Source organism: Lonchura striata, chromosome 1A (assembly GCF_050655825.1).
Source record: "Lonchura striata isolate lonStrDom1 chromosome 1A, ASM5065582v1, whole genome shotgun sequence".
NCBI classification, from domain to species: Eukaryota; Metazoa; Chordata; class Aves; order Passeriformes; family Estrildidae; genus Lonchura; species Lonchura striata.
Genome location: NC_140741.1, coordinates 37,615,101 through 37,639,667, shown reverse-complemented (window position 1 = coordinate 37,639,667; position 24,567 = coordinate 37,615,101). Strand labels below are relative to the sequence as shown.

Sequence of the window (24,567 nt, the reverse complement as noted above, 5' to 3'; positions counted from 1 at the left end):
GTGAAGCCTGGCCTGAACTTTTCTGGAGCAGGCAGACCCCAAAGAGGCCTTCCAGAGCCTGCTGACCCACCAAAACCTGCCCAACAGCACACTGATGGTGACATGGATGGGAACACAATACTTTCCCTTTTAGTTGATTGTGCCTAGTAGGAAGAGACTTTATCAAAACTTTCAGTACTGGTGTAACACATGAAGTTGCCTAGGAATATGGGAAGGTCAGAGACTGTTCGTTCCCAATTTTTAGTGCAATGAGTATTGCAATGTCCTGCCAAATTTCTCAAAACTCCTTAGATTTGCTTTTGTTTCCTGTGGTATGTAGATGTTTCGGTGATAATTCAAGTGCAACTCATCTATTTATTATAAGCATGTGTTTCTTTACAGTTTTTACAGCCTCTTTTCCATATTTATATGAAATAGACTTCATTTCCAGGTTTATGTGGTTTCCTGAAATATGTGTATACTTACTGAGTAATATATTTTTTGGTGAAAATACCACAGCTATATGTTTATGTGTATAATTTCAATTACAGGTTGTTCTCTTAGGCTGTGAAATGATTTTCCGAATAGAGTTCTGTAAATAATATTTTTTTTCTGATTTGCTAGTTCAACCAAATGCCTGAAAATAAAATTAATTCAGAGTCAGCCTAAGTCAGCCAAACAAAATAAAACACAGTTCAGATAGGGGGGGAAATCCTAAAAGGAACAGGATTCAGCTTCCAGGAGTTTGTTTGGCATTTGTAACTTCCTTTTTAAAATTAAACTCATTGGAAATCAAACTCGTTTTAAATTGGAAGCATTAACTGGGGAAACAAGCAAACCTGCTTTTGCTCACATGTTCTGGGCTGCAGAGGGAGTTGAGGCAAGGCGAGGTGGATTCACCCCTGACTGCAGCATCCTATGGCGTGCCTGATGCCGGGCCGAATGGGAGGTTGCGGGGGAGTGGGTATCCTAGGCGTAAATTTAAAGAAATAGACCTAACAGCTGAATTAATTTGAGGTTACAGAGGTTATTTGGGCTTAAAAAAAAAAAAAATTAAAGCGTTGCGTTGACAAGATTTGACATTTTCCACCTAAGCTTGGGTCACATTTAACTGCTCCGTGTGCTGAAGCAGGGATGCCGCGGGGCGGCCGGAGCTGCCCGCTCGCTTGTCGGGCTGCGGCGCAGCGCTGAGAGGTGGGAGCGGGAGGAGCACCGGGCCGGGGCCGGGCGGGGGAGCGGGAGCGCCGGGCCGGGGCCGGGCGGGGCGGCGGCGCTGACGCGTGTGTGCCTTGCAGATCTTCGAGTGGTGGTACTTCCGCAAGTACGGCACCTCCTTCATCGAGCAGGTCTCGGTGAGCCACCTGCGCCCCCTGCTGGGCGGGGTGGACAGCAGCGCGCCCAGCGCGGCCGGCGCCGCCGGCGGGGACGCGGACTCGAGCCGCCAGAGCGTCTCAGGTGAGCGGCGCCGCGCCCGCCTCGGGTCCGCTCCGCGGGGAGAGGGCTCCGCTGCCTCCCCGGTTGCTGACTGCATCCTTCCCGATTCACTCGGTGTGTTCAGGCTCCGTGGGTAACGCGTCTCTTTTCTCCTTGTTGTGAAAACCCTGAGAAGTTGCACGTGCCCTTTTTGCAGTATCCTTTGTCCAGCGGAGAGGTTGCAAAGGTGATTTAGGGGCTGCAGCATCTCTTATGAGGAAAGGCTGAGGGAGCTGGACCCCTTCAGCCTCCAGAAGAGACAACTGTTATGGGCCCTCATCAATGTATGTGTGAAGAGAGGGCGTCAAAGGGATGGAGCTCGGTGGTGCAGAGCAGTAAGAAAAAGGGCAGTGGGCAGAAGCTGACGCACAGGAAGTTCCACCTGAATATGATGAAGAACTTCTGTACTGTGCAGGTGACCATGCACTGGAACAGGTTGCCCAGAGTCTCCCTCCCTGGAGATATTCTAGCACCGTCTGAATGCAATCCTGTGCCATGTGCTCTGAGATAACCCTGTTTGAGCAGGGAGGTGGGATGAGGTGAGCCAGTGTGGTCCCTTCCAACTTAACCAATTGTCTGATTCTGTGATTCAAAAGGTGGCAGTATTTTTGGTGAAATAATTTTAAGTAATAACAAAGTTGTTAAAAAAGTAATCAGATAAAGAAGTTAGAAATGTTCATCTGGTTTTGCATCACTTTGTTTTTTAGATAACAAAAACAATAAATAAAAATAAAAACTTTAATTTTTGTAGATAGTATGTAAATAACATTTGGATTTCACCTTAGTAAGTGGAAGCACAGTGGCTTTTAACAGCTTAAGGGCTTATTACATTCCTGAGTCTGCTATGGATTTCATTTGTGACTTTGGGCAGGTCCTAACATAGTCAGGCTTTTTTTAAAGGTCTCCAGTTTAGGAGGCATGATTTCAGGCATCTGTGGCCTGAGTTTTACAAGCTTCCAGGCATTCACAGCCCCTACAAGTTTCCGTGCAACAGTGAAGGTGTCTGACCCCAAATCATTCAAGCCTCAGGCACTTTGAGTCAGGTACTTGGTTGCCTGGGCAATGGCTCCTCTGAGAGACAAGCCAGCCTGCCTAAAATGAATCAGCCCCCCAAGCACTGTAATTTGTGGACTGAAGGAGCCACAGAGGAACTTGTCTCCCTAATTGGATGACTTAGCTGCCTGGGGAGGATGAATTGAAAAATTAGCCCATGAGTGATGAAAATGCTGGTATGCTATTACTTTTGGCTCGAATGGGAGATACTCACTGTTTAAGTCAGGGCAGGAACATCTGTGTTTGTGTTCCTCATGTGTAAAATGAAGTTTATCTGTTTTTGTCCTAGCTTGACTCACAGGCCATAATCTTAATACTGGAAACAAATTAGGGATGTGCCCCTCGAATCAACCAGAATTCTATTAAAGTGATTTAATCTGCAGGCTTTTAGAATATATTAGAATTTACAAGTGAAGAAAAGTGAATGAGAAGAAAAAAAATTTGCTTACGAAAACATTGTTCTGCAGTTGAGCTCCCTATGTCTGTATCTGGCAAATTTTAACTCTACTCCTCAGTGTGCAAGAAAACAGGCAAACAAAAATTAGCTCTGAATTTATATGTTAAATAATACAGGTGGCTTCACAAAACCTTGTTAGTAGTTAGTCTGCTTAAGGAAGCCTCCATATAGCACAGCAAATTCAGCTGTTGACATTCTCATCTGAAGAGAGGCTGTGAATAGCAGCACTGCATGGCCCAGGGTATTAGATTTGGGTGAACTGGCAGAAAGCATGGGATGGCTTCGAACCACCTGTGTGTACTCATCAGTGGGGTCAGTCACACTTCAGCAGCCCGAAATAACTCCTGTCATTTTAAAGCAGAAGGCACAGTATTTTGACTAGTGAGGTTCACACAAGCATCTTGACTTTCTTGATATAGAGAAATAGTCAAGGACTGTGTTTGCTTTCAGTGCATTGACACTGAGCTGGGATCTCAGTGTCTCTGGACAGTGTGTCTGTATGGATAGCCTGTTATTTGTGCCTTCAGAAAGCTATCAGTGCTCAAAAAGTGATAATTGAAAAAGTCTCTGAAAGGTTAAAATTAGGACATAGTTACGTTGCTGGTTTGTAATGTGACAGAAAAGACAATCTTTTTGGTGTACCATGCATTAATAATGGGATAGTTTTTTGCTATCCAACAAGATGGAGATGGCTTTTTCTCTTGGCTCACTATGTGTTACTATGAAGATGTTTGACTATGGTAGAATGTTGCAAGAGATACCTTTGTCTTTAGAAAGGTAAGAAAAGAATGATGTACTGAGACCGTGGTGTTAGCAGAGACCAAGACAAAAAGAGCAAGAGAACACCATGTTTAACTAGCTACACAGATGCCAAAACATTCCCAGGACATGAAGGTGGTAATAAAAGCCTTTCTTCATCTCCCCTTCTTGTTCCTCAGTTTAACCTTTCCCTGCTACAGTGCTAAAATACTTCATACTTTGGATTGATACCACTTGAATTCAAATAAGATGAACAAAACTTGTTACTGCAATCAGATAGTTGTTATGTAATCTCATTGGTTGCAAACAGAGTAGGTCAAGACATTGAATTACACCTCTGGAACTGTGAAGTCTGATGTTGATTTAATATTTACAATGGTTTGAAAGTCATATATAAAAACTGTGGGATTGAAGCTTGTCAAACAGCCATACTCTCTGGCTGCACAACAAAGCACGGCAGAATGTCAATCAAGCACTTCTGCTGAGTAAACCAGTGGAACTTTCTAATATTAGCTGCCTGCTGAAATGGGTACTTCAAAGATACACTCTTCCCTCAAGTCTGCCTGTTCCTGTGTCTGATCCATGCACTTGCTGGTAGGCAGCAAACTGAGGGCCCACCTCCTATTCCACTTGACTAATTTCTGTGTTGCTGAGGGTGTCCTGTTACTGTGAATAATTTCTGTAAAATGCTTTCTGTCCATGCTACTGGAGCCCCATACAGATGTGGGATCTGTGTCCATGAGAAAAGAGGAGGACTTGACTTGCTTGCTGTTCAGTTGTTCTTTTCCTAGCAGAACAGGCATAAAGGAAACAGGCATGTTTGTTGCCATAAAGATACCCTTCAGAGTCAATATTCTACTAGAAAACTGTTGAGTTTTTTCAACAGTTTAGAAATTATGTCAGAATAATTCATAGGGAGAAATATGCTGGTCAGTATCTTTAGTAGCAAGCACCTGGTGAATGCTGGAGTGCTACTGATGAGTTTTTGCAGAGCACCATGTGAAAGGTCATCCAGTAGCAGACCTGAGGTGGAATGACATGCTGCCTCTCAGGGAGCCTTTGTGCAAATAGTGGGGTTTATTCCAGTCTCACCTTCACTGGAGTGAATTGTCTTTGTTGAAAGTAAGAGAATAAATCTGATGCTAAATTAAAGGAAAAGCCAGAATCAAGACTTCACTGTTTCAGAGGCTGTACAATTTGATTATATTTTTTCAATTTTTGCTTTAAATTGCATTGTTGATTTCCATATCTCTTACTTCTTGTAGTGTGAAAAATTCACAATTTTTCCCCCAAGGGAAATTTATAAAATGTTTCTAATATTCTGAAACCTTTAGAATGCAATCAGCTTTTCTCTGCAAATCAGTTTCAGCATCTGCTTCTATCTTAAGTAAGATCAGCAGATGTTTTCATGGATTTTTACTTCACAAACTAGGGAGGAATTAAATTTGGCAACTGTAGCTGAGATTCGCTGTGATTTACAGCATTAACTGGACAGTGATATTTTTCTGGAGAAATAACAAGTCCATAGGGACTGGGTAAGTTGCTGTTTTTCAGTGTAATAACCCAGTGTGATCCCTTTTCAGTACTGCATGATGGTAAATGTGAATCCTGGAACTAATCAGTATTATCTTTTCATGTGGCATTTGGGGCTTTGTCTGGAATGATTGCATTTGTTGACACTAATTTATAATTAAATTATTATTTAAGAAAGTAAGAACAGCCTGATTACCTTCATCTTGGTACTCTTGATGGGTTTTTGCATTTGCACCTATGAAAAATAAGTCATTTGATAAGGCTCATTGTATGGTAACTGATGTTTTTTTGTAAACCTCAAGTACCAGTGTAATTTGGGAGAGATTCATTATATGTGTGTCTGCTTCTTACAGAATGCAAAGTCTGGCGAAATCCTTTAAATCTGTTCAGAGGAGCTGAATATAATCGGTAGGTGCTACAAAATTACACTTTTCAGGCATAGTACTAGCTTAAGGAGCTTAATTGTACTTTTCCATTAATCTAGCCTAAGAGATGAAAAAACAAAACCAACTGTGGATAAATGCACTCAAGTCAGGTTTTTCTGTAATTCATAAAATGTTCCTGAATTGAAAGGAATTTAAAATCATGCTGATGCAAATTCTTATTTCTCTAATATTTGCTATTTCTCCAATTTTTGGCAACCTTATAAAAAAATATGCTGGAACCTAAGTATGTTGTACCTGGTGCTAATGCAGCATTTCTGTTCAAATCCATTATAGCAAAATACCTAATGAATTCCATATAGGTTTCATTTAGGCCTAATGTTTGAATATATGTGTTAACAAGTTCCAGTGTGTAAATTTTCATTAGCTTAGGCTCAGCTACCATTGCTTCATCACATGAAATGGTGAAATGCAATGTATATTGATTAGAAGATTGGCCAGATTAACTTATTTGGCTGTGCCTATCTCAAAGATCTGGGATTCTTTTCCGGATTAGTTTTCCCATGTGTGACTTCTCTAACCAAAATGTCTCCTTGTTGGCATGTTTGCAGGTATACATGGGTAACAGGAAGAGAACCTTTGACTTACTACGATATGAATCTTTCAGCACAGGACCATCAGACATTCTTTACATGTGACACAGATCATTTGCGGCCTGCAGATGCTAGTAAGAGACCTTGTGGACAATGGGATTAATAATAGATTAATGGCTGATTTAAACTGGTCCAAGGAAAATGCAGTGGGACATCAGTTCTTTCATGTAGATAAGGCAAAAGTTTGATCATACTGAGAAGCTGTTGAATTTGTAGAATTCTAGATCTGAACAAGTGTCTGTATAGGTAAACAATCTAATTGATGTTGCTGTGTTGTTTAGCTGTGTTGCTGGAGTCATTCAAGTACCATTTAAAAGTGCAAAGGCTTGTTCCTTTCTTCCTCTTTCTTGCAGTGGCTTCAAACATACATAACTTAGTTTGCTTCTAGTTGCAATGTAGTAGGCTGAATTACATTATCCAGGTTCCATTTAGTCTACACGGACAAAAGAGACAGAGCTATTGTAAAATTTGAGACCTGTGTTTCATTCCCTGATGTAGTTAGGTTTGTAAAAAATGGGAATAGCACATTTACAGCACAACTGTACGTTTCTATAAGCAGGTTTAGTTGTGCTAAGCCTGTACTGTGAAGTCCCTATATAGACTTTTATTCTACTAAAAATATACAACAGTTATTTCCGTTATTAGAATTTGCCTATTTGCCTCTGAAGAGATAAATCTTTGTCTCTTGGGAAGGAAGAGATACTAACAGTTGGGTGCTCCATTCTGAAGTCATAATTACATAGGAGAGCATATTGTGGTTTTTTTGACACATGATTAACATGAATCCTATTTTCTGAACTCAGTGGTGTAGTTATGAAGTAATATTAGCCTGGAAGTTGTTTCTGTTTAGCTTTATTCACACAAAGCAACAGCTCGATGAGGAACTAGAATAATAACCCCAACTATCCCCTTACTATTTTGTTCCCCATGTGGAATAGATTCTACAGCTGCACCAAGAGGAAGTAGCTGCTTGTCACCTCTATACTTGGCAGCCCAGACAGCCTGATTTCTCAGCCAGACTTTCTCTCAGAAAAAAAGTTTAATTAAATGAAAGAAGAAAAGACACTGAGTATTTGGGACAAAAGCTCCTGTTTGTTATGTGTCTTTTTGAATGATGACTGAGCTATATGAAATCCTCTGTCATGAGTTAGGCTGAGATCAATAATTTTTTTTGTTATAGTGCAGTAGATTCTCCTTGTTAATCCTTTAATAACTGATATTTCTTTCTTCTCCTTTGTTTATTGAATAGTAATGCAAAAAGCCTGGAGAGAGAGAAACCCTCAAGCCCGAATTTCTGCAGCACATGAAGCTTTGGAATTGAATGAGTGAGTGACAAAAACATTAGCATTTATTTCCTGTCTTTTAAAAATCTATCTAATGATATTTTAAGGCCGAGGGTTTGCTGTAGTAATTTTTAACCAGGATTACAGGCACGTAAAAGGAAGGCCTACAACAGAAGGAAAATAGCTGCATGTCGTGCTAGCTACACAGAAGATCCTTAGGGTAGTGATGACAATGGGAGTCTTCCCATTGTTGTCAGTAGGCTTTGAAATAGCATAGAAAAATGTTAATCAAGTTACCTCCTGATGAGCATATGAAATACGCATGTACAGGGTGGAGAGTTCCCTTTTGGATTTCTCAGTCGTCAAGAACAGAAGCAAGGAACAAGAGACTCATAAACACATTCCGAAATACTCATTTCACAGTATGAGAGAACATGATGTAATTTGCTGTGACTTTTGGTCCTGGAGTCTGTTACTTATTTTTTCAATGAGAAGTGTAGTATTTTGAGACCCCACAATAAACTCAGTGCTGTGATGATTTACTGATATGGCAAACTGTATAAATGTTGCTAACATGGATAAGAGGAGTCCTTTCAGTTGCTGAACTGAGATTGCTACTTTCTAGAATTCCATAAACTTGTGGTTTACAGATAGTCCTTTATGTGTTTCATCAGAAGAAGAGAAATAATTTTTTCTTCTTGTCTAATGATTTAACATGCAGCATAAAAAGGAAAAGCGAGCTATAAGCCTGTCCTACTCACATTTCACAGAATTATGGAATGTTGAGGTTAGCAGGGATTTCTGGAGGTCAGTATGCAACCTCTCCCTTCAAACAGGGCCACCTAAAATGCAGTGCACAGAAACATGTCCAGCAGGCTTTTGAATGTCTCCAGGGAGAGAGACTTGACAATTTCCTTGGACTGCTTGTACCAGTGCTCAATCACCTTTACAGTAAAAAAAGTGTTTCTGAGGTTCAGGGGGAACCTCATTTTGTGCCCATTGCCTCTGGTCCTCTCACTGGGAACCACTAAAAGGGACCTCACACTTTGCTCTTTGCCCCCTCACTGCAGGTATTTACAAACTGACAAATTCCCCCCAAAGCCTTTTCTTCTCCAGACTGAGCCTTCTCCCACATGTGAGATGCCCCAGTCCCTAATCACTCTCATGGCCCTTCACTGGACTCTCTGCAGTACGTCCATGTCCCCCTTGTACTGGGGTTCCCAGAACTGGACACAGCACACCCACATGTGGCCTCATGAGGGCTGACTAGAGGGTAAGGATAACCTCCCTCAACCTGTGGAAACACTTCTAGTGCAGCTCTGCTGCAAGGGCATGTTGCTGTTTTGGTTTTTGCTTGGTCTGTGTTGGGTTTTCTTTGTTGCTGTTGTTGCTTTATCTTTACAACTACATTTATATGTTCTTTTTATATGGTAAGTGTTACAGTTCTGTTGATTCTTTTCATATCATTACTGTAAGGGATACAGTTTATATTAAAACAATAGTACATAAAACTAATTTTGATTTTAAGAAGGAGTTTTAGGGATGTAGGTTAGTGAGACGGTTTACTTTCTGGTACAGTTGTCAGTAGGTGTACTCAAGGGCTCAGTGATACCTAAAAATGAGAGTCGCGGTGTTGACAGAATATTTATTCATCAGAATAGTTCATCAGAAAGGTACATAGACAAAATTTCCTTGCCTCTGTATGTAGTACATCCTTTCCAGTCTGCATGTCTTCATACAGTTTCTACTTCATGTACCTTTCTCATGGCTTTTCCTCTGATATTTTGGCAGGTGTGCTACTGCTTATATTCTCTTAGCCGAAGAGGAAGCAACAACAATTGTAGAAGCAGAGAAGCTGTTCAAGCAGGCTCTGAAAGCTGGAGAGGGCTGTTACAGGCGCAGTCAGCAGCTACAGCACCATGGTGCCCAATATGAAGCCCAACACAGTAAGTTTTTTGGGAGGGAGAGAATTTCCAAAGAGTTCTTTGGATTTGGGGTTTTGGGTTTTTTTGTTTTCCCCCTAAGGACTGTGTGCTCAGTGTTTGACATTGTCTGGAATGTGGTCCTAGAGCCAGACTATTCTGTTTCAGTGTTTTTGCTTGATTCGGTTTTCTGAGCTGTCAGTGCTCAGATTACAGATGTGCCTTTATTTTGTCATGGCATAAAATGCTTAAGTATGTACTTAACAGAAAAGAAAAGGTATCAGAGACAAAGAGATATGACATTCTGAAAAAGCTGAACACCCTTTAAGGAAGTTGCCTTTAGCCATTTTAGCAAACCCAGGCTCCTGTTGTGAAAAGGCACTGTAGAATGGTGGAAACGGAAGAGAAGTGATGCTTTGCCTGCTTTTTTCCATCAGCTCTGGGGGTAAATGCTTACACTGTGTTGTTCTGTGTAAAAGTTAATGAGACCTATTAGCCAGTGGGACATTTGAAGTTAGTTGCATTTATTAAGAAAGGTCACAAAAACATACAATTTTAAAACTGGAATAATAAAGTGCTTTAGTTGAAAGTCTAGATTTTTGTTGCTTTTTAAAAATTTTTTAATAAGCAGGTTTATCTGCTGTGCTATTTATTAAATATTCCTTAAATCTAAGAAAATAGATTCACTGACAGTAAATGACCAAAAAGATAATAAAGCAAACAGTCAAGGTTATTTCTAGACTGCAATGTATACCTTAGGCAAAATAACACAAGTTGATTGTATAAATACAAGCACCAGCATACTTTTGGGCATCTTCAGGTTTCTCAGGACCTGATTTCACAGCCTCTGGCTATCCTCCATAATGTACATAGTAAAATCTTCTGTGATCCTGGTTTCAAAAGTGTATGCAAGTCTCTACCTGAAAACCCAAGGTTTCATAAATCTTGGAGGTAATATTTTAAATATTTGTTGGTTGTAAAATCGTATTTAGGATGATTTGTCCATTATTGGTGAAAGTAAAAATAGAGAGCAGCTGAGCCCTTGAAGCAAGTTTTGGGCTCTAGCAGGCTTATGGTTGTCTGTGAAACCTGAGTCTGTGCACTCAATCCATCCTGAGTGCAACATTCTATGAAAAGTACACAATAAATGGTTAGTAAGCACTGTCGTAATGTTTTTGTCCAAGGTAACCTGGGAAGGTTTGTGCAGGCAGATACATGTATGGTATTTCTGTAACTTGTGTATGCTAGCTGGCTACTGTCATCATCAGATTTGACAGCCTGAACCTTAAGTACTGCAGCAGAGGAAGTAACCACTGAATCACAAGACTGAGTGCATTGTCACGGAGCAGGGAGGCTGAGAAGTGACTGCCAGCTCTGACCGTGTCTTCAGGAGGGGCTTGATCATCCCACTGTTCTGTACAACTCGGTCTCCCCTTGAAAATGTCAGTGTGCACCCACAGAAATTAGAGAATCTCCAGCCTCAGATGCTGCCTTGGACACTGGGGCTTCATACAGAATTCTTTTGATTATATGCTGCACTTCTGCATGGTTTACAAAGGTGGAGAGGAGGGACATGTGTTGCAATTCTATGGTTCTGAGAAGTCCTGCATTCCATTTCTGGTCTTCAGAGTTAATTCTGGGATGAAGAAGTGGGCATTTAATCTTTTAAAGGTGAAATACACTATAATCTCTTGAACAACAACATATTCTACGTTTTTGTTTATTCATGTGTTCCACCTCCTTCATAAAATATTTTGTTAAACCATAAGAAGTAAATTATGACTTTGAGTACCCAGCTTGCCCTCTTGCAAAAGGTGATAGTTTATATAAAGCAAGGGCAATTTTATTTTTATGGTTCTTCATATTAGGCATCCCCAGTCATTAGTAACCTCAGAGAATTTTGGTCTGAAAAATTATCTCAATTTCATAGTAAGTAGATGCCTTTTGACCATTCCTGTTCAAAATCCTGAGAAAATGCTTAACCTGAAATGTATACCTCATAGTACATTACATAAACATGTTGAAACAGATGTAAGTAATAAATTGTGTATTAAATATATAGGAATCAATAAAGAGATAAGGCATTAGGAAATACAGAATACTGCTAAAGAAATTTTTCTCACCTTATTTATTTTTTCCTCTAAAGTAAGTTCTTTCGACATGCTGCTTAATCTATTTTAAAATTTTAATCACTGCTTTAATACGATTTGTAGGTATTTGGAATATTTTCAGCACACATCTTGTTCTTATTATGAAAGGGTTGAAAATGTTAGGAATAGGCTAAAATCTTAACAGAGCACATGCTATACACAAAGATAATTTGTAGCAGGTGTATTACATTTTCATGATTCAGTAATTTTATAGATTATTATCTGTCCAGTCATTTTCTGTTGGTCCAGAAGCATTTTAAGAGTTCACATTCAAAGTGAATGAGAAGTGAAAGGAGTAAGAATTCTCCAAGAGAATAATTATAACTGCTGTTTAGTTTCTGTCATCTTCACTGTTAGGGAATCTTCTGGCACACAGGACTATCATATCTAAAGTAATACGTTAATTTGCCATCCATAATTAGTGGTGTGAGGAATTTGAAGGTGGTAATTGGGTAATGAATTAAGGCTGTAAACCAAAAGTTCAGAGTATACTTTTTGTCTAATCATTAAGAAAAAGATTGCTAGGAGGATGAGGATTTGCTTTAACACTTCTTGTTGACAAACATGTACATAACTGTACCTTCAGATCTGCTTATATTTCACCAGTGCAAGGCCAACCCAACAGTACTTATTTATACCACTGTATGTCTTGATTATTTCTACTGATTTCAGTTCTATTATGCCACATCTAACCCTTCAGATTTTGGTAGCGTTTTATTAAAATCCTTGTGAAACCACTGATGGTAGTGAATAAGAAAATACTGGGAAAAAAAACTGTGTTTCCTTTTGTGTTGGAATACTAAATGAACCTTTGTTTTATCTTAATGCTGTTTCTTTTTCCTCTTACACAGGAAGGGACACCAATGTGTTAGTCTATATTAAAAGAAGGCTGGCAATGTGTGCAAGAAAACTGGGAAGGACCAGGGAAGCAGTGAAAATGATGAGAGATGTGAGTTTGGATTTCTTTTGCATGTGATAGTTACATAATTGTAGTATAGAAATTACACATTTTCTTACAAGTTAGCAGCCATTCCTGCTTCAGTCAGCACTGTTGATTTTTCTTTTGTATGTGTAATGTACATAAAAACTAAGTTAAGTGATCCTTTATTTATATGAAAGCAACATCAAATACCAGATGGATGGTTACTCATGCAGACTGAATTTCCCATACTGGTACATGTGCAGTAAAGTGCAGTCTTTAATTATTTGATCATGAAGTTAGTAATATCTTTTTTCTGAGCTATGTGGTGAATGCTGCTAACTTCATAAGTGGGTCTTAAATATTCTGTTTTCTCCTTCAAAGCTGCAGTTTGATTCTGTGCATTGTTTGTGTCACACTGTTCAGCTCTGAGGGTGTTATTTATTAATGCAAAACCCTGAAAAGTCAAACCCCATGTAATGAATGTGTAATTAACTGAACCCCGTTTGAGATGGGGGCTGACTGTATTCTGTCTCTGTAGGCAGGGGCTAACAGTGGTAATTATAAGTCAGTAAGCTACAAGGCTACAGACTGGAAACACTGAACAGTAGCTATTTTGGAGATGGCAGAAGGGGCAGCTGTTCGCATTAGGCAATGTACATGTTTCAACTATGTAAAATGCTCGAGTTTAAATGTAGCAGTGAATGCCCAGCATTTCTTTCAGTGATATTCCCAGGATGCAGATTAGGAATACAGTTATTTGAGGAGATGACTTTGATATCACCTGAGGTAGCAAGTCTGTGACAGAAGGAGGAATGGAGCCCTATAACTCTGAGCAAATGATGGTAAAACTACCTCCCAGTTTCCTTTGTTTCTTACACTTCATATTCCAGCTCCCACCAAAAAATGGAAGAGATAAATCCAGCAAGATACATAGTTCTGTAGATTGGGATGCAGGTGTTAAATTTTAAATGCACAAAATTAAATCCCAGACTGGAATGAAGCACCTGTAAAGTGTGCTTTTGGCAGCTTAGATGAATGGTCCAGGAACCTGCCTAGTGAAAAGGGAAATTCTTGTTACATGTCACTAGGAATTTTAATGTAAAAAGGAAAGTGACTTTCTGTGGAGCTGAGGCATTACATCAGGGCAGTAGGGCAAATGTGCTTGCCATCTTGGAGTCCAGAACTCAACATCTTCTGGAACTGGGCCACTCTAGCATTTTTTGAAAATACTGAGCAGAGTTCACCATAATAATGCAGGTTATCATCTTAAATATCTACAGATGGCAAGTGGTGAGTCACTTTGTTTTCTGACTCTTGCTGGGGCTCTTCAGGCTCACAGCTTTCAATCTCCAGAATCACTAGAATCCCAGACAGAGGTGTTGAAAAAGAGCTGGTCATAAAAACTGCCATTGTACAGCCAGGAGTGTGAGAAAGAGGGATGAGGAAGAAGGACCTGGTTTAGCAGACTTCTGGTCAGCTGGGAGAATGTTGATTTCAAAAACATGGTTTTCAGTCCAGCCAGCTCCACTGATTCTTCATGAATTTTGTTACACAAGCACTGTGGGACAAATACTGAAATGTTTTTGGGATAGACATTGGAATTCTAAGTTCTGGCATTAATACACAAGAAAGATAAAATTTTGAATTTCCCATTCAAATATCACACATCATAATTATGGCAAATTCTGGAGCTTACTATGGGCTGCTAAATATGTTTTGTGATTTTTAGATAGGGCTATGGGGAATGGATATTCTGTGAAGCATTCTTCTGCTGATGTCAATATGTATGGATAGTTGTGCATGCTGAACACTTGGTTTGGAGACTTGGGTGGTCTGTCTAGTCCTAGATTTCTTATGCGAAGTGAGAAACAGAGCTTTGATTAGTGAATGACTTATTTTTTCACTAGAGATAAAATTGTCTGAAATTTATAAGCAGAACATAAAATCATTGAAATTAAGTACAGTGTGGATCTCGAGGCAGCAAAAACAGGGAGACAAAGTCATGAAGAACAAAAACACTGTTCAACAGGAATGTTTTGTTAAAATGAAAGGACTGGATGCAAGACAAAGGAGGTATAAAGATGGAATTTCATTTTAGAGAGTTTCAACTCAGATCAATGCATTTTGTGTTTTTCTACATAGAGACACTGAGCCAGATTCTCAGAACTGAATTAGATGCCTTTACAGCTCTTAATTTTAAGCAAGCAGAGCTGAGAATTAGCAAGTCTCTAGATGAAATCTTAAAGCAGCAGTAACTCTAGGTCACAGCTCCAGTACACTGGGAGCATGATTAGGGTCAAGTCAGCTTTGCAGATGCTTCTCCTTGCCTGACTTGGAGCTACTTCTTTCTGATGAATGCATATCCTCCATTTCTTCATAGAAGGCATAAATAGTACAATTACAGAGAGTTTGAAGAACATGAATCTGTCATTGAAGGTTTCTTCGTGATTGATGAGGAAGGAGGTGAATTTATTCATCCTTAAAAGAACACAAAGAATTTGTTGGCTGGGGACTGCTGAATCTAACATCAGGGAACAGAGGGTGGAGGCCCTGTTTGTGTTTGAAAGATTGAAAACAGGTTTCTCAAAACATGGAACATGATGGAAATGAAGTGTTAAGAGGTTCATGACACCATCTGGGAAATATGATTGGGATGTAGTGAGTCTTTGACACTTCGAAAAAATAAAATATTTGAGAGTGTTTAATTTATTGCATATATGAGGCCATCTTGAGGACATTGCTGATGGATTAGATAGTCTTGCTTGAATTTTCTGTAAGAAAAGACTGAGATCCTACTTAAAGCACCTTAATGGAAGGAAAATGAGCTGTTGGTGACTTAAATAAGAGTTTATATGCACTGCTGATAGGAAAATCATATTTCTTAATATTAGTATTAATATGATTCTTAATTATATTGAAGATATTTTAAACCAGGGGCTTTTTTTAAAACTGGTTTTTAAAACTGTTTAAAAACTTTAAAATCAAGGATGCTTTAATTTTTAAAAACTGGGTAGGAATTTCTGTTGCTTCTATGATTGATTTTGAGACAGTATTTTTTTGTTGGCTTTGCTGCTTGGATGTAATTCATTCAGTTGAGTTGAGTTATGAGAATTACAAACCTGTAGTTTCCATGAAAGCATGTAATGGAATTATACATAGGTGTTGCTTTTGCTTATATTTCTGATCATAATTATTTACTATATTTTGCTATAGAAACCAGCAGCTGTCACTATTTGTATATATTGAGTTAACTTGTGATCTCATTTTGATTAGTGTATTGTTGGAATAACTCCAATGCAGCTAACAGAATTATGCTAGTTTTATTATTGTTTATACAGAGCATGATATGGTCTGTGAGGGAGTTAGATTGCTTTTACTATCCCCGAGGAGAAAGTCTACAGTGCTTGTTGTTTTATTTGTTGTGCTGATTATGTTAGGAGGATTTTAAGTAGTTTTTTCTAAATGATGTTGGAGAATTTAATATGTGCAGAGGCGAAAGGCCACAATGGTGGCTGTGAGTAATCTTTAGTATCCCTTCATGTTGAGTCTTCCTTGTGGACAATATCGCGAGCCAGTAGTGGTGATGAGCAAAGGTAGCTTTTTGTGCCTGCTTCTTTCCATCTGCTCTTTTCAGATTCCCTCACCATTACAATGGAAGAAAACAGGAATGTGCTAGGTTTACATCTTGTGTTTTTCACTGATTAAAAACGGCGAGTATGTGGAGGGTATGCAAAGGCACTTCCCTCTCTGCTTTGTGGGTGACTGAATCAGTGACTGCACCTCTGAATTCAGGAGTAGGCCAACGCAGTCATTTTTCTTAACTGGGTCACTGGAGTATCCAGATAAAAATGTACCGTGCAAGAAAATGAATTGTCAAATTAATTGGAGCTTCTGGGATTGTCCTGGGGAACATTTGGACAGAAGGGAAGATAGATTTGGATAGAAGGGAGATGTATGTTTATGAAAAAGAAGGGTGCAGGCAAAAGGTGTGCTAGTGGACAAAGCAAGTGGAAGTTCTTAATTGTTTCCTTCTTCAGAGAGAAGATCTTATTGCTTCCTCCTTCACAGAGAAGATGAAAGAAACTCATTCTAGAGTGTATTTATCTCCTGCTCCATGGGCATCCACTCCCTCAAAGATGGCTTTGTATTCTTATTAAGTACATACTTGAGACACAGTGGAATTGCAGCTTGCTCTATGCTCAACAACTTTGTTCAGAATTGAGTGAGGTTTAGGGAGAGAAGAGGGTCTCCAGGTCTTCCTTAAGTCTGGAGAAGGATAGAAGGAAAAACAGTTTTTCAGGGTCAGAAAAGTGTATTTTACTTCTAGTTCCAATCACATCTGCTGAAAAATTACTCTTTAGATCACAATAAGGGACCTAGAAGTATGCTTCTACATATTTAGCTCTGAGTTCCTTGGTGAGGATATTTCAGTTGAATGCGTTTCTGTGTTCATCTTGGTGCTCACCTGCAGTCACTAAATGTGTATTTTATGCCACCTAAACAGCATAAAAAAGAGGGCACCTAAGTAGCTTGTATTGTCAAGATTGCTGCATGCTTATCTATTGGCTGCATGAAAAGCTCTGTAAACAGCTGGGCTGCCCTAAGCATCTGAAATAGTTTAAGAGGTTATGTCACTTGAAGGGTTTGAAAGGGTACTTAACCACACTAAATAAATTTTAATAATATGGGTAAGTTGGGTTTTTATCTTCTTCTGATCAGTTGTATTAGTGATTTTTGCTGGCATGATAGTTCTGCAAATCTAGGATATTTTCTTGGCAACTTCTTTTGCTGAGCTTTTAATAAGGATTTCCATTCAATATTCTGTCGAATTCTGTGTTCTTGTGTACATTGCTGATTACTTCTTGAGTAAGACAAATATGTAGCCAGAATAGTGTTCTGCACCTCAAATTATTAAGTTGTGTGAAACAGAGTACTTATTTCTAATAAAGATGTTATGATCCCTCACAACGTAACACAATTTCTGCAGCTACTTGAATTGACAGCTGCTGTCTCTCCCAAATGCTTCTGTGCTTGAGGCAAGGATTAGTGAGTCAGACACTTTGGCTTGTGTTACACAGGTCAGGTTAGGCTCTGCCATGAGTGGGATTCTAGTTTTATTAACATACGTAGCAGTTGGTTCGAGTACCGTTTGTTAAAATTTGATGGGAAGGTACTTAGTTCAATGAGACCAAGTGTTATCTCATAGATTTTACTATTCTTTACTACTACTATACTTTTACATATATTTTGCTACTTTTGTGAATGGTGACATATGCCAATGTCCGCCACAGAGTGCTATCTTCAGCTAATTCTTTTTCTGATGCACAAGCACTGCAATAATGGCACATGATAAATGCTGATTTTATGTCTCTATATTCAAATACAGTTTGTTTGGTCACACATTCACATGGTGTGCTAAGTGGGTAGAGCAAGTTGGAATAGCACTCATTTCAATGGGCTCTTAAAATGGAGACTTCTGTGATTCCCCTAATGATGTTTATCCCTTCCTTTATCTTCATATGACTCAGACCCCTCACTTGTAGTCATGATTCTGTGATTCTGTCCAGAACTCTCAAAAGCTAGATATTTGGTGAGTGCTATGTAAACTGACAATAATGTTTCTCATATAAATTACAGATTTCCAGCATTGTTGTTCTATTAAGATAGAATACAATCACATAGTCTTGCTGGGAGCCCTGGTAACTGGACTCCTTTTTGTCCACATCTTGCATCACCCCATATTCAGAGACTTTCATTATGGTCTTCCATCTCTCATGAATCTCCTAGCTTATTTTTGAGCTCCTAGATAATTTTCTCACTGTAATTTCACTTAAAAATCCACTTCTAAAAATACACAAGTTTCTGAAAAAGTACTATGGGATGTTCTTTCAGGGATTAATTCTGCTTCTGTCCATTGCTTTTTCCACCTCTTAGTAGCCACTTTTACTTTCAGAGAGAATTAGATGTATTTAATATGAATTTTGATGAGCAGGTTGTTTCTGATAGAAGGTGTCCCCCTCAGCAGGGGGGTTGGAACTAGATGATCTGTAAGGTCCTTTCTAAGCCAAAACATTCTTTGAATCTGTGATGAAAATAAAGGAATTTTTTTTTCAGTAGAAATGTGAGTAATGACATTATTTTCATGCATTATAAAGTTACTAATGTTTGATGTAACAAACATTATTATAATTTAGAACTGTTACATGTTTTATATAACATGATTGTTTAGTAGTAAGTATAAAATCTGGATTAATTTGTGCTCTTCTGGGTTCATGCCACATTTGTCTTTAAAATCCCCTTTATTCCTGAAATACATTTTTTACAGCATAGTCCAAATAACAGCATTTTCATAATTGTATTCCTTAAAAAATTTGTCATACTCCAAACATTTTAATCTTCTAATTAAGAGAGAACAAAAAGGCTGTATGCTCTAACATGTTTCCTTAGAGTTTGCATATTTAGTAAGATTGTTTTTCACTTCATTTACTCATTGTTAATCCTACATTGAAGTAATATTATTTTGAATATTATGCAGCACTAGGTCTAAATTCAAGTTTAAAATGGAATGTTAGCAAATTATAAACCCATGCCATTCCAGAGTTAGTGTGAACTAACTCTGGGTCTTTTCTGACCCTCTAAGTTATCAAATTTCCTGAATTCCACATACTTCTAATCATTTCCAAGCTTCAAAACAACAGGATCTGATGGATTTGGTTTCTTAGCTGCTGTCTTCTCATAGCTGTAAAAGACTAGCTGTGAGCTGCTTCCAAAGTAAACAGTGATCATTTACCAAAAGCAATGCAGCACTTAGAGGAGTTAATGAATTGACAGAAACCTACTTCTGCTCTGATTAAGGAGAACTTTAATTCAGGTAGGTCCAGTGTATTTTAGATACTTTTCCAACTCAAAGAGGTATGACATGTTTTTATCACATGAATCCCATTCATAAAGAGATGATGGTGGAATGAGTTGGTCTTTTAGGACCAGGAGTTAGACTCGTTTTTAAGCATCTGATGTTGTTGAGAGAGGCTTTTTGTGTGCTAACTTCAGTCTTCTGACAGTGTTTCTGCTCTTCTGTCCTTGCCAGGTGAGCTGGCCAGGAGAACAGCTCAAGAATTAGTGTATCTAATTAGACATCAGGAAGTCAACATGGAGTGACATGTTGCCAATGCCTCAAGCCCAGGGTGAGCTTCAGTCAGAGCTCAGATATCTGCAGACAATGAAGCTCGGAGAAATGGAAACTTCTGTTTTTCTACTCGGAGATGGCTTGGAGATTTACCTTTCCTGCCTTATTCAATTAGCAGATTATAGGTCATATACCAGAAAGCAGTTTATACAAAGCAGTTGTGAAAATGCCAGTGCTATCCATACTTGGATATACCCAAGTAACAATATATCCAGCTTGGTCCTTCAGTTTTGGTGGACAGCTGCACCTGAAAGATGGCAGCCTCAGTAATTTTTTTTTTAGGAGACAGAGTTTTCCATTTCAGATACCCACTGCAGAAACATATGCACTATTAATTAAGGTTTTAACAGTTTCACTGTTTGCATTGAATTTCCCATGTTTTCTTCTTGTTTCTTTGTTTTGAGATAAATTCACATTTCCTTTTTATAAATGCATTCAGTTGAATACATTGATCTGACTAATGTTACTGTTTGTTTGTGGAGCAGACAGGAATACAAGCAGCAATTGCATGCCCTGCCCCTTAAATTTGTGACCATGCATACAATCATAATGAAATGGAGAATAAATGTGTCAACAGCAGGTTGTATATAACATTATTCATTTGTCCACCTTTGTATTCCCTTGAGAACTGAGGTCTAGTTGTAGGCATAAGCTGGAGGTTATAGTGGGTTTCTACACAAGTAATGTTTCTTGGTGAATTGATTCATGATGTTAATGTTGTCACAGGGAGAATAATGCATGCAGACATTAAAGCTATATTTCTTGAAAATGTTTTAAAAATTAGATCTAAATGAAAATGCCAATAATTGAAATACTGTCAGGAAATTTTCTTTAATAAATGTCCTTTGGGAGATGAAACTTGTACCTCATCCAAGAAATCAGATGTGGATTTCTTTGTGCCATAAAGCATTTTTTCCGATCATCATATTTTCATATCTATCACAAAATCATTGAACCTACACCCTGTAATGTGAATTGAAGTGAGTCTGGGAATAGGGTGCCTCTGGGACTAGTGTTCCGATATGTTCACATTGTGTCAGACTTCCAGAATTTTTCTGCAAACTTATATAGCCAAAATATGATTTATCTAAAAAATTTAAACTGAATTACCTGCAAAAGCTACCTTTTCTGTATATTTGCAGTGTACCTAATGACTCTTTCAAAGAAAAGCAGCTCCACTTTTTACACCTGTACCTATTTTCCTCTAAACACACAGAGCAATTGGAACAGAATATGTACTAACCCAGCTCCAGGTCCAACTTTGATTGCCAGAAAGTATTTTGACCAATAGAAGTTCCAGGTAAAATCCTTATAAACATAGATTTGGCATGACATGTTCAACAGCTGTTTGAATATCCTCATGTTTTAAGGAGGTAATATATTTATAGCCATGTGGTGTCTGTTTTCACATGTGTAAAAATTAGTTTAGCTCAGTGGAACACTTCTCTTTTATGCCAGCCAAGAAAGCAACTAACTTGAATTTTACAATGGCATTCCTAGTCCTAAGTAGTGCATATGTGAAATGCTGTAGTGGCTCTGTGGCTCAGGACATCCTGAGTGCTGAATTTGATGCCTGTCTCTTGAGGTCTGAAGGTGTGGAGAAAGATTATAGCAGATCCTTCATCTTGTCTTCAAGTGCAGTGCCTGCCACTCAAATAAAATTATTTCTCAGGTTACAGTGAAGAAGCAAAAATAATTTAAATATATAAGCCAAATGATTTGGCAAATACTGGTCTGTAACTCTGCAGAAAATAAATCTTTGGGTGCAAAGGGATGTCCATGCCTCTGAAGCTGGAGACCAATTAGAGCTCATTGATGTATGGATCTGGGGAACTCAAGGGTGTGTTTTTCATCTTGTGTTTGGGAATGTGTGTGCCCATCTTTACATCTCTCTGTGGAGTATGAACCAGCTCCCCCTCCATCTGCTATGGAGCAGAGCAAGCCCGCTGCTCCTCAGCATGACCCAGTATGTGGCCTTCCCTGACCAGTCACCAGACCTGTGTGGCAGTTTTTTCTTTCCCAGTGTTTGTTTTCACTATGAGACCTGAAAGATGACCTGTCATAATACTCTTCCATCAAAGTGGCTTTACTTTCTGGCAAGTTTCTCAGTAAATAAATTTTTACTGTGATTGGAAATTATTTGCAGTGAGAACTAGAAACTGTACATCCAAATATGACAGAAAAATGAGTTCGTGTCTTCTTTTTCTTTTTTTTTTTTTTTTTAATAGCAAACATGCTGTCATTTATGCACAGTCAGTGTTCAAATAGCTGAATGGTCACTTAGAGGTGTTTTATTTTTGAGGCTTCAGTATTAACAGAGTTCAGTATTACTGGGTTGGACTTCTTCATGCTTGACCTTTCCCAGATGAAACCTTTATTAACACTTTTCAGTTTGGAGGCCTGGCAGTTCAGACAGTGACCTTTATTCCTCTGCTGTCTGAGAAAGGCATTATCACTCTGACAGAACCTAATTAAAATAGCAAAAAAATTAATCAGTGAGTGATGTCAGTGAGAGGCGGAGAACCAGAGTAAGAGCATTTACTGGCCAGAGTACATTTATAACTAGCAGCTCTTCCCTTCTCTTCACTGATGGAGGGAATGTTACTTTGCCAGCCTTTATTCATTCTCAATGAGTTGGGATAATCTTTCTTAATCCCTTAGAGAGGTTTCTTTGCAGGATGTTCATTTTGAACTTTAAATCACATTTATGTAGAGCCAGATTCTGTCATGCTCTTTCCTGCCAAATAGTAGCTTCCTCTCTTAAAAATCTAATAATGAGTAAGGACAAGAATGAAGAGGAGTAGACTTAATGATGGATCTTTAACTAATGAAACCAACTATGTGAATTTTTACCTGCACTTACTTCTCTTCATGAACAATTACTTAAACTTGTTATTTTATTTTCAAACCCTTTCACTTAACCTGCATGAGCATCAAGATCTCAAGATCTGTGGTCCTTTTTTTTTTTTTTAATGGGGGAGAAAAGCTTTCAACCTATGCAGTTTTGTTTGTGCTCTTTTTCACAGGTTCAGCTCCTATCAATAAAACCAGCAGTTTATGGCCATCCCCATGCCATTAACATAAAAAATTCAGTGACCTCTTTCAGCTGCTCTCTCAGTGATCCTGATTCTCACCAGAAATTTATACAATTTGTTAAACAAAACACTGCTATTCTTATCTTTCATCTTCTAATAATCCTTAAACTGCAGCAAAGTCAATGCTATTCGAGACAGACAAATTTAAGAGTCTTAAGGGCAGAATAGTTCTCCCATTAGCTTATACCAGACCATTTCACAAGAAAGAAATTTTCTGTGCTTTGCTTTTCTGTTTACCTGTTAATGTGTCTTTCTTAGCAGAGTGAAGAAGCTCCAGTGCATTGCCTTTTTCTCATTTTTTTAAGTTCTTGGTGAATATCCATCTCTCATTTCAGTCCTTCCTACTTTAATCTTATCTGTTTGTGAGATTAAGATTTGCTGGTTCTCATCAGTTTTGGTGTTTACATCTTGAAAGGTTTAGTAAGTGTCAGAATTTTCAGATCTGGCTTACTATTTCCAAATAGAGCAAGGCTGACCTTGAATCATATTCTTTACTTGACATGTTACAGTACTTCTGTTCTCATAAACCCTATCAGAGAGATTGTAAATTTTAGTGTTTCCCTGCAAGTTCTTGAGAAGCAGTGGTAATATCAGTTACCCCAGTTTTTTACTGTCAGGCACCTTTTTGTGCTGAATCTACATCATGAAAGCAGTTAAACAACCATAAAGGGGACACAAGGAACCAAGGATCTTTCAACACTTCAGTTCTTTAGAGAATCACTCTGACAATAAAAAGTACTGTTTAATCGATTCTGCAGTAAAAGACAGGTATGGTTCTTATAGGTGTGACTTAAAAAAAGAGATGCAATTGAGTATCATGTTTAGCCATTTGAATCTACTCAGGTACTGAAACTGAGGATGTCTAGAAACAAATTCCTGGTATCTTCCAATGGCTTAGTTCATAAAGTAAAGGCACTTACATGTGAAAAGATTAGATTATTTTAACTCCATATTTCATCCAGTTTGTCATACAAGATGTATTCCTTAGTTATGGTGTTTGATTTGCATAAGTTTTACCTTTCCTATTGTTGCTGTCTTTTTCTTTTCTTTTGCCTCCTTCTCTTTCTCTTTTTTTTTTATGTCGGCCACAGTTGCAATTGTGTTCTTAAGTACTAACAATTACAAATCTTGGTATCACATACTTGATAATACGGTTGCATATATGTAAGCTTCTCTATTTAAGTAGATACGTAACATCTCTAATTTGATTATTGTGGTATTTCAATATATTTAATGGTTTTAACAGAGAGGTTCTGGATTATGTACCACTGATACACTGGCGGTACACTGGTAAAGAATCTTCCCCAGAACAATAATTCCTTTTCACTTTGAAGGAGAGTTATGCTGGGAGAAGGAGAGAGTATAGCTGGGTTGTTGGATTTGACTAATTACATCCTATACAAGCATGTCTTGACAAGAACCTGACCATGTATCCATTATGAGCTTAGAAATTTATGAGATAATAGTGAGCTTTGGGAAAGAGCTAAGAGCAAGGGGAACTGAGGAATTTTAACTTGATGTTGTCTATTTCAATGCATTTTGAACAAGAAACCCTTCTCCATTTTAATAATCTAACCCTTTCATATGTTATTGATTGTAGTTGATGAAGGAGTTTCCCCTGCTCAGCATGTTCAACATCCACGAAAACCTGCTAGAGGCTTTGTTGGAACTGCAAGCATATGCAGATGTCCAGGCAGTCTTAGCAAAGTATGATGGTAA

At 38.4% G+C, this 24,567-nt stretch overlaps 1 protein-coding gene across 12 annotated transcripts in view; it reads left to right on the top strand.

Moving 5' to 3' along the window:
* The window catches only part of ST7 (suppression of tumorigenicity 7), a 133,443-nt gene that overhangs the window by 82,802 nt on the left and 26,074 nt on the right, over positions 1-24,567 (top strand). For 7 of the 12 annotated variants that reach the window (XM_085568320.1, XM_085568313.1, XM_085568311.1 and 4 more), the window contains exons 3-9: positions 1,275-1,527; positions 5,608-5,662; positions 6,249-6,364; positions 7,540-7,615; positions 9,365-9,519; positions 12,497-12,594; positions 24,449-24,563. In XM_085568320.1, coding sequence (XP_085424446.1) covers positions 1,275-1,527; positions 5,608-5,662; positions 6,249-6,364; positions 7,540-7,615; positions 9,365-9,519; positions 12,497-12,594; positions 24,449-24,563 — 868 coding nt within the window. The remainder of the gene's footprint in view (positions 1-1,274; positions 1,528-5,607; positions 5,663-6,248; positions 6,365-7,539; positions 7,616-9,364; positions 9,520-12,496; positions 12,595-24,448; positions 24,564-24,567) is intronic. The other 5 variants (XM_085568317.1, XM_021553502.4, XM_085568318.1 and 2 more) reach the window with 2 other exon arrangements.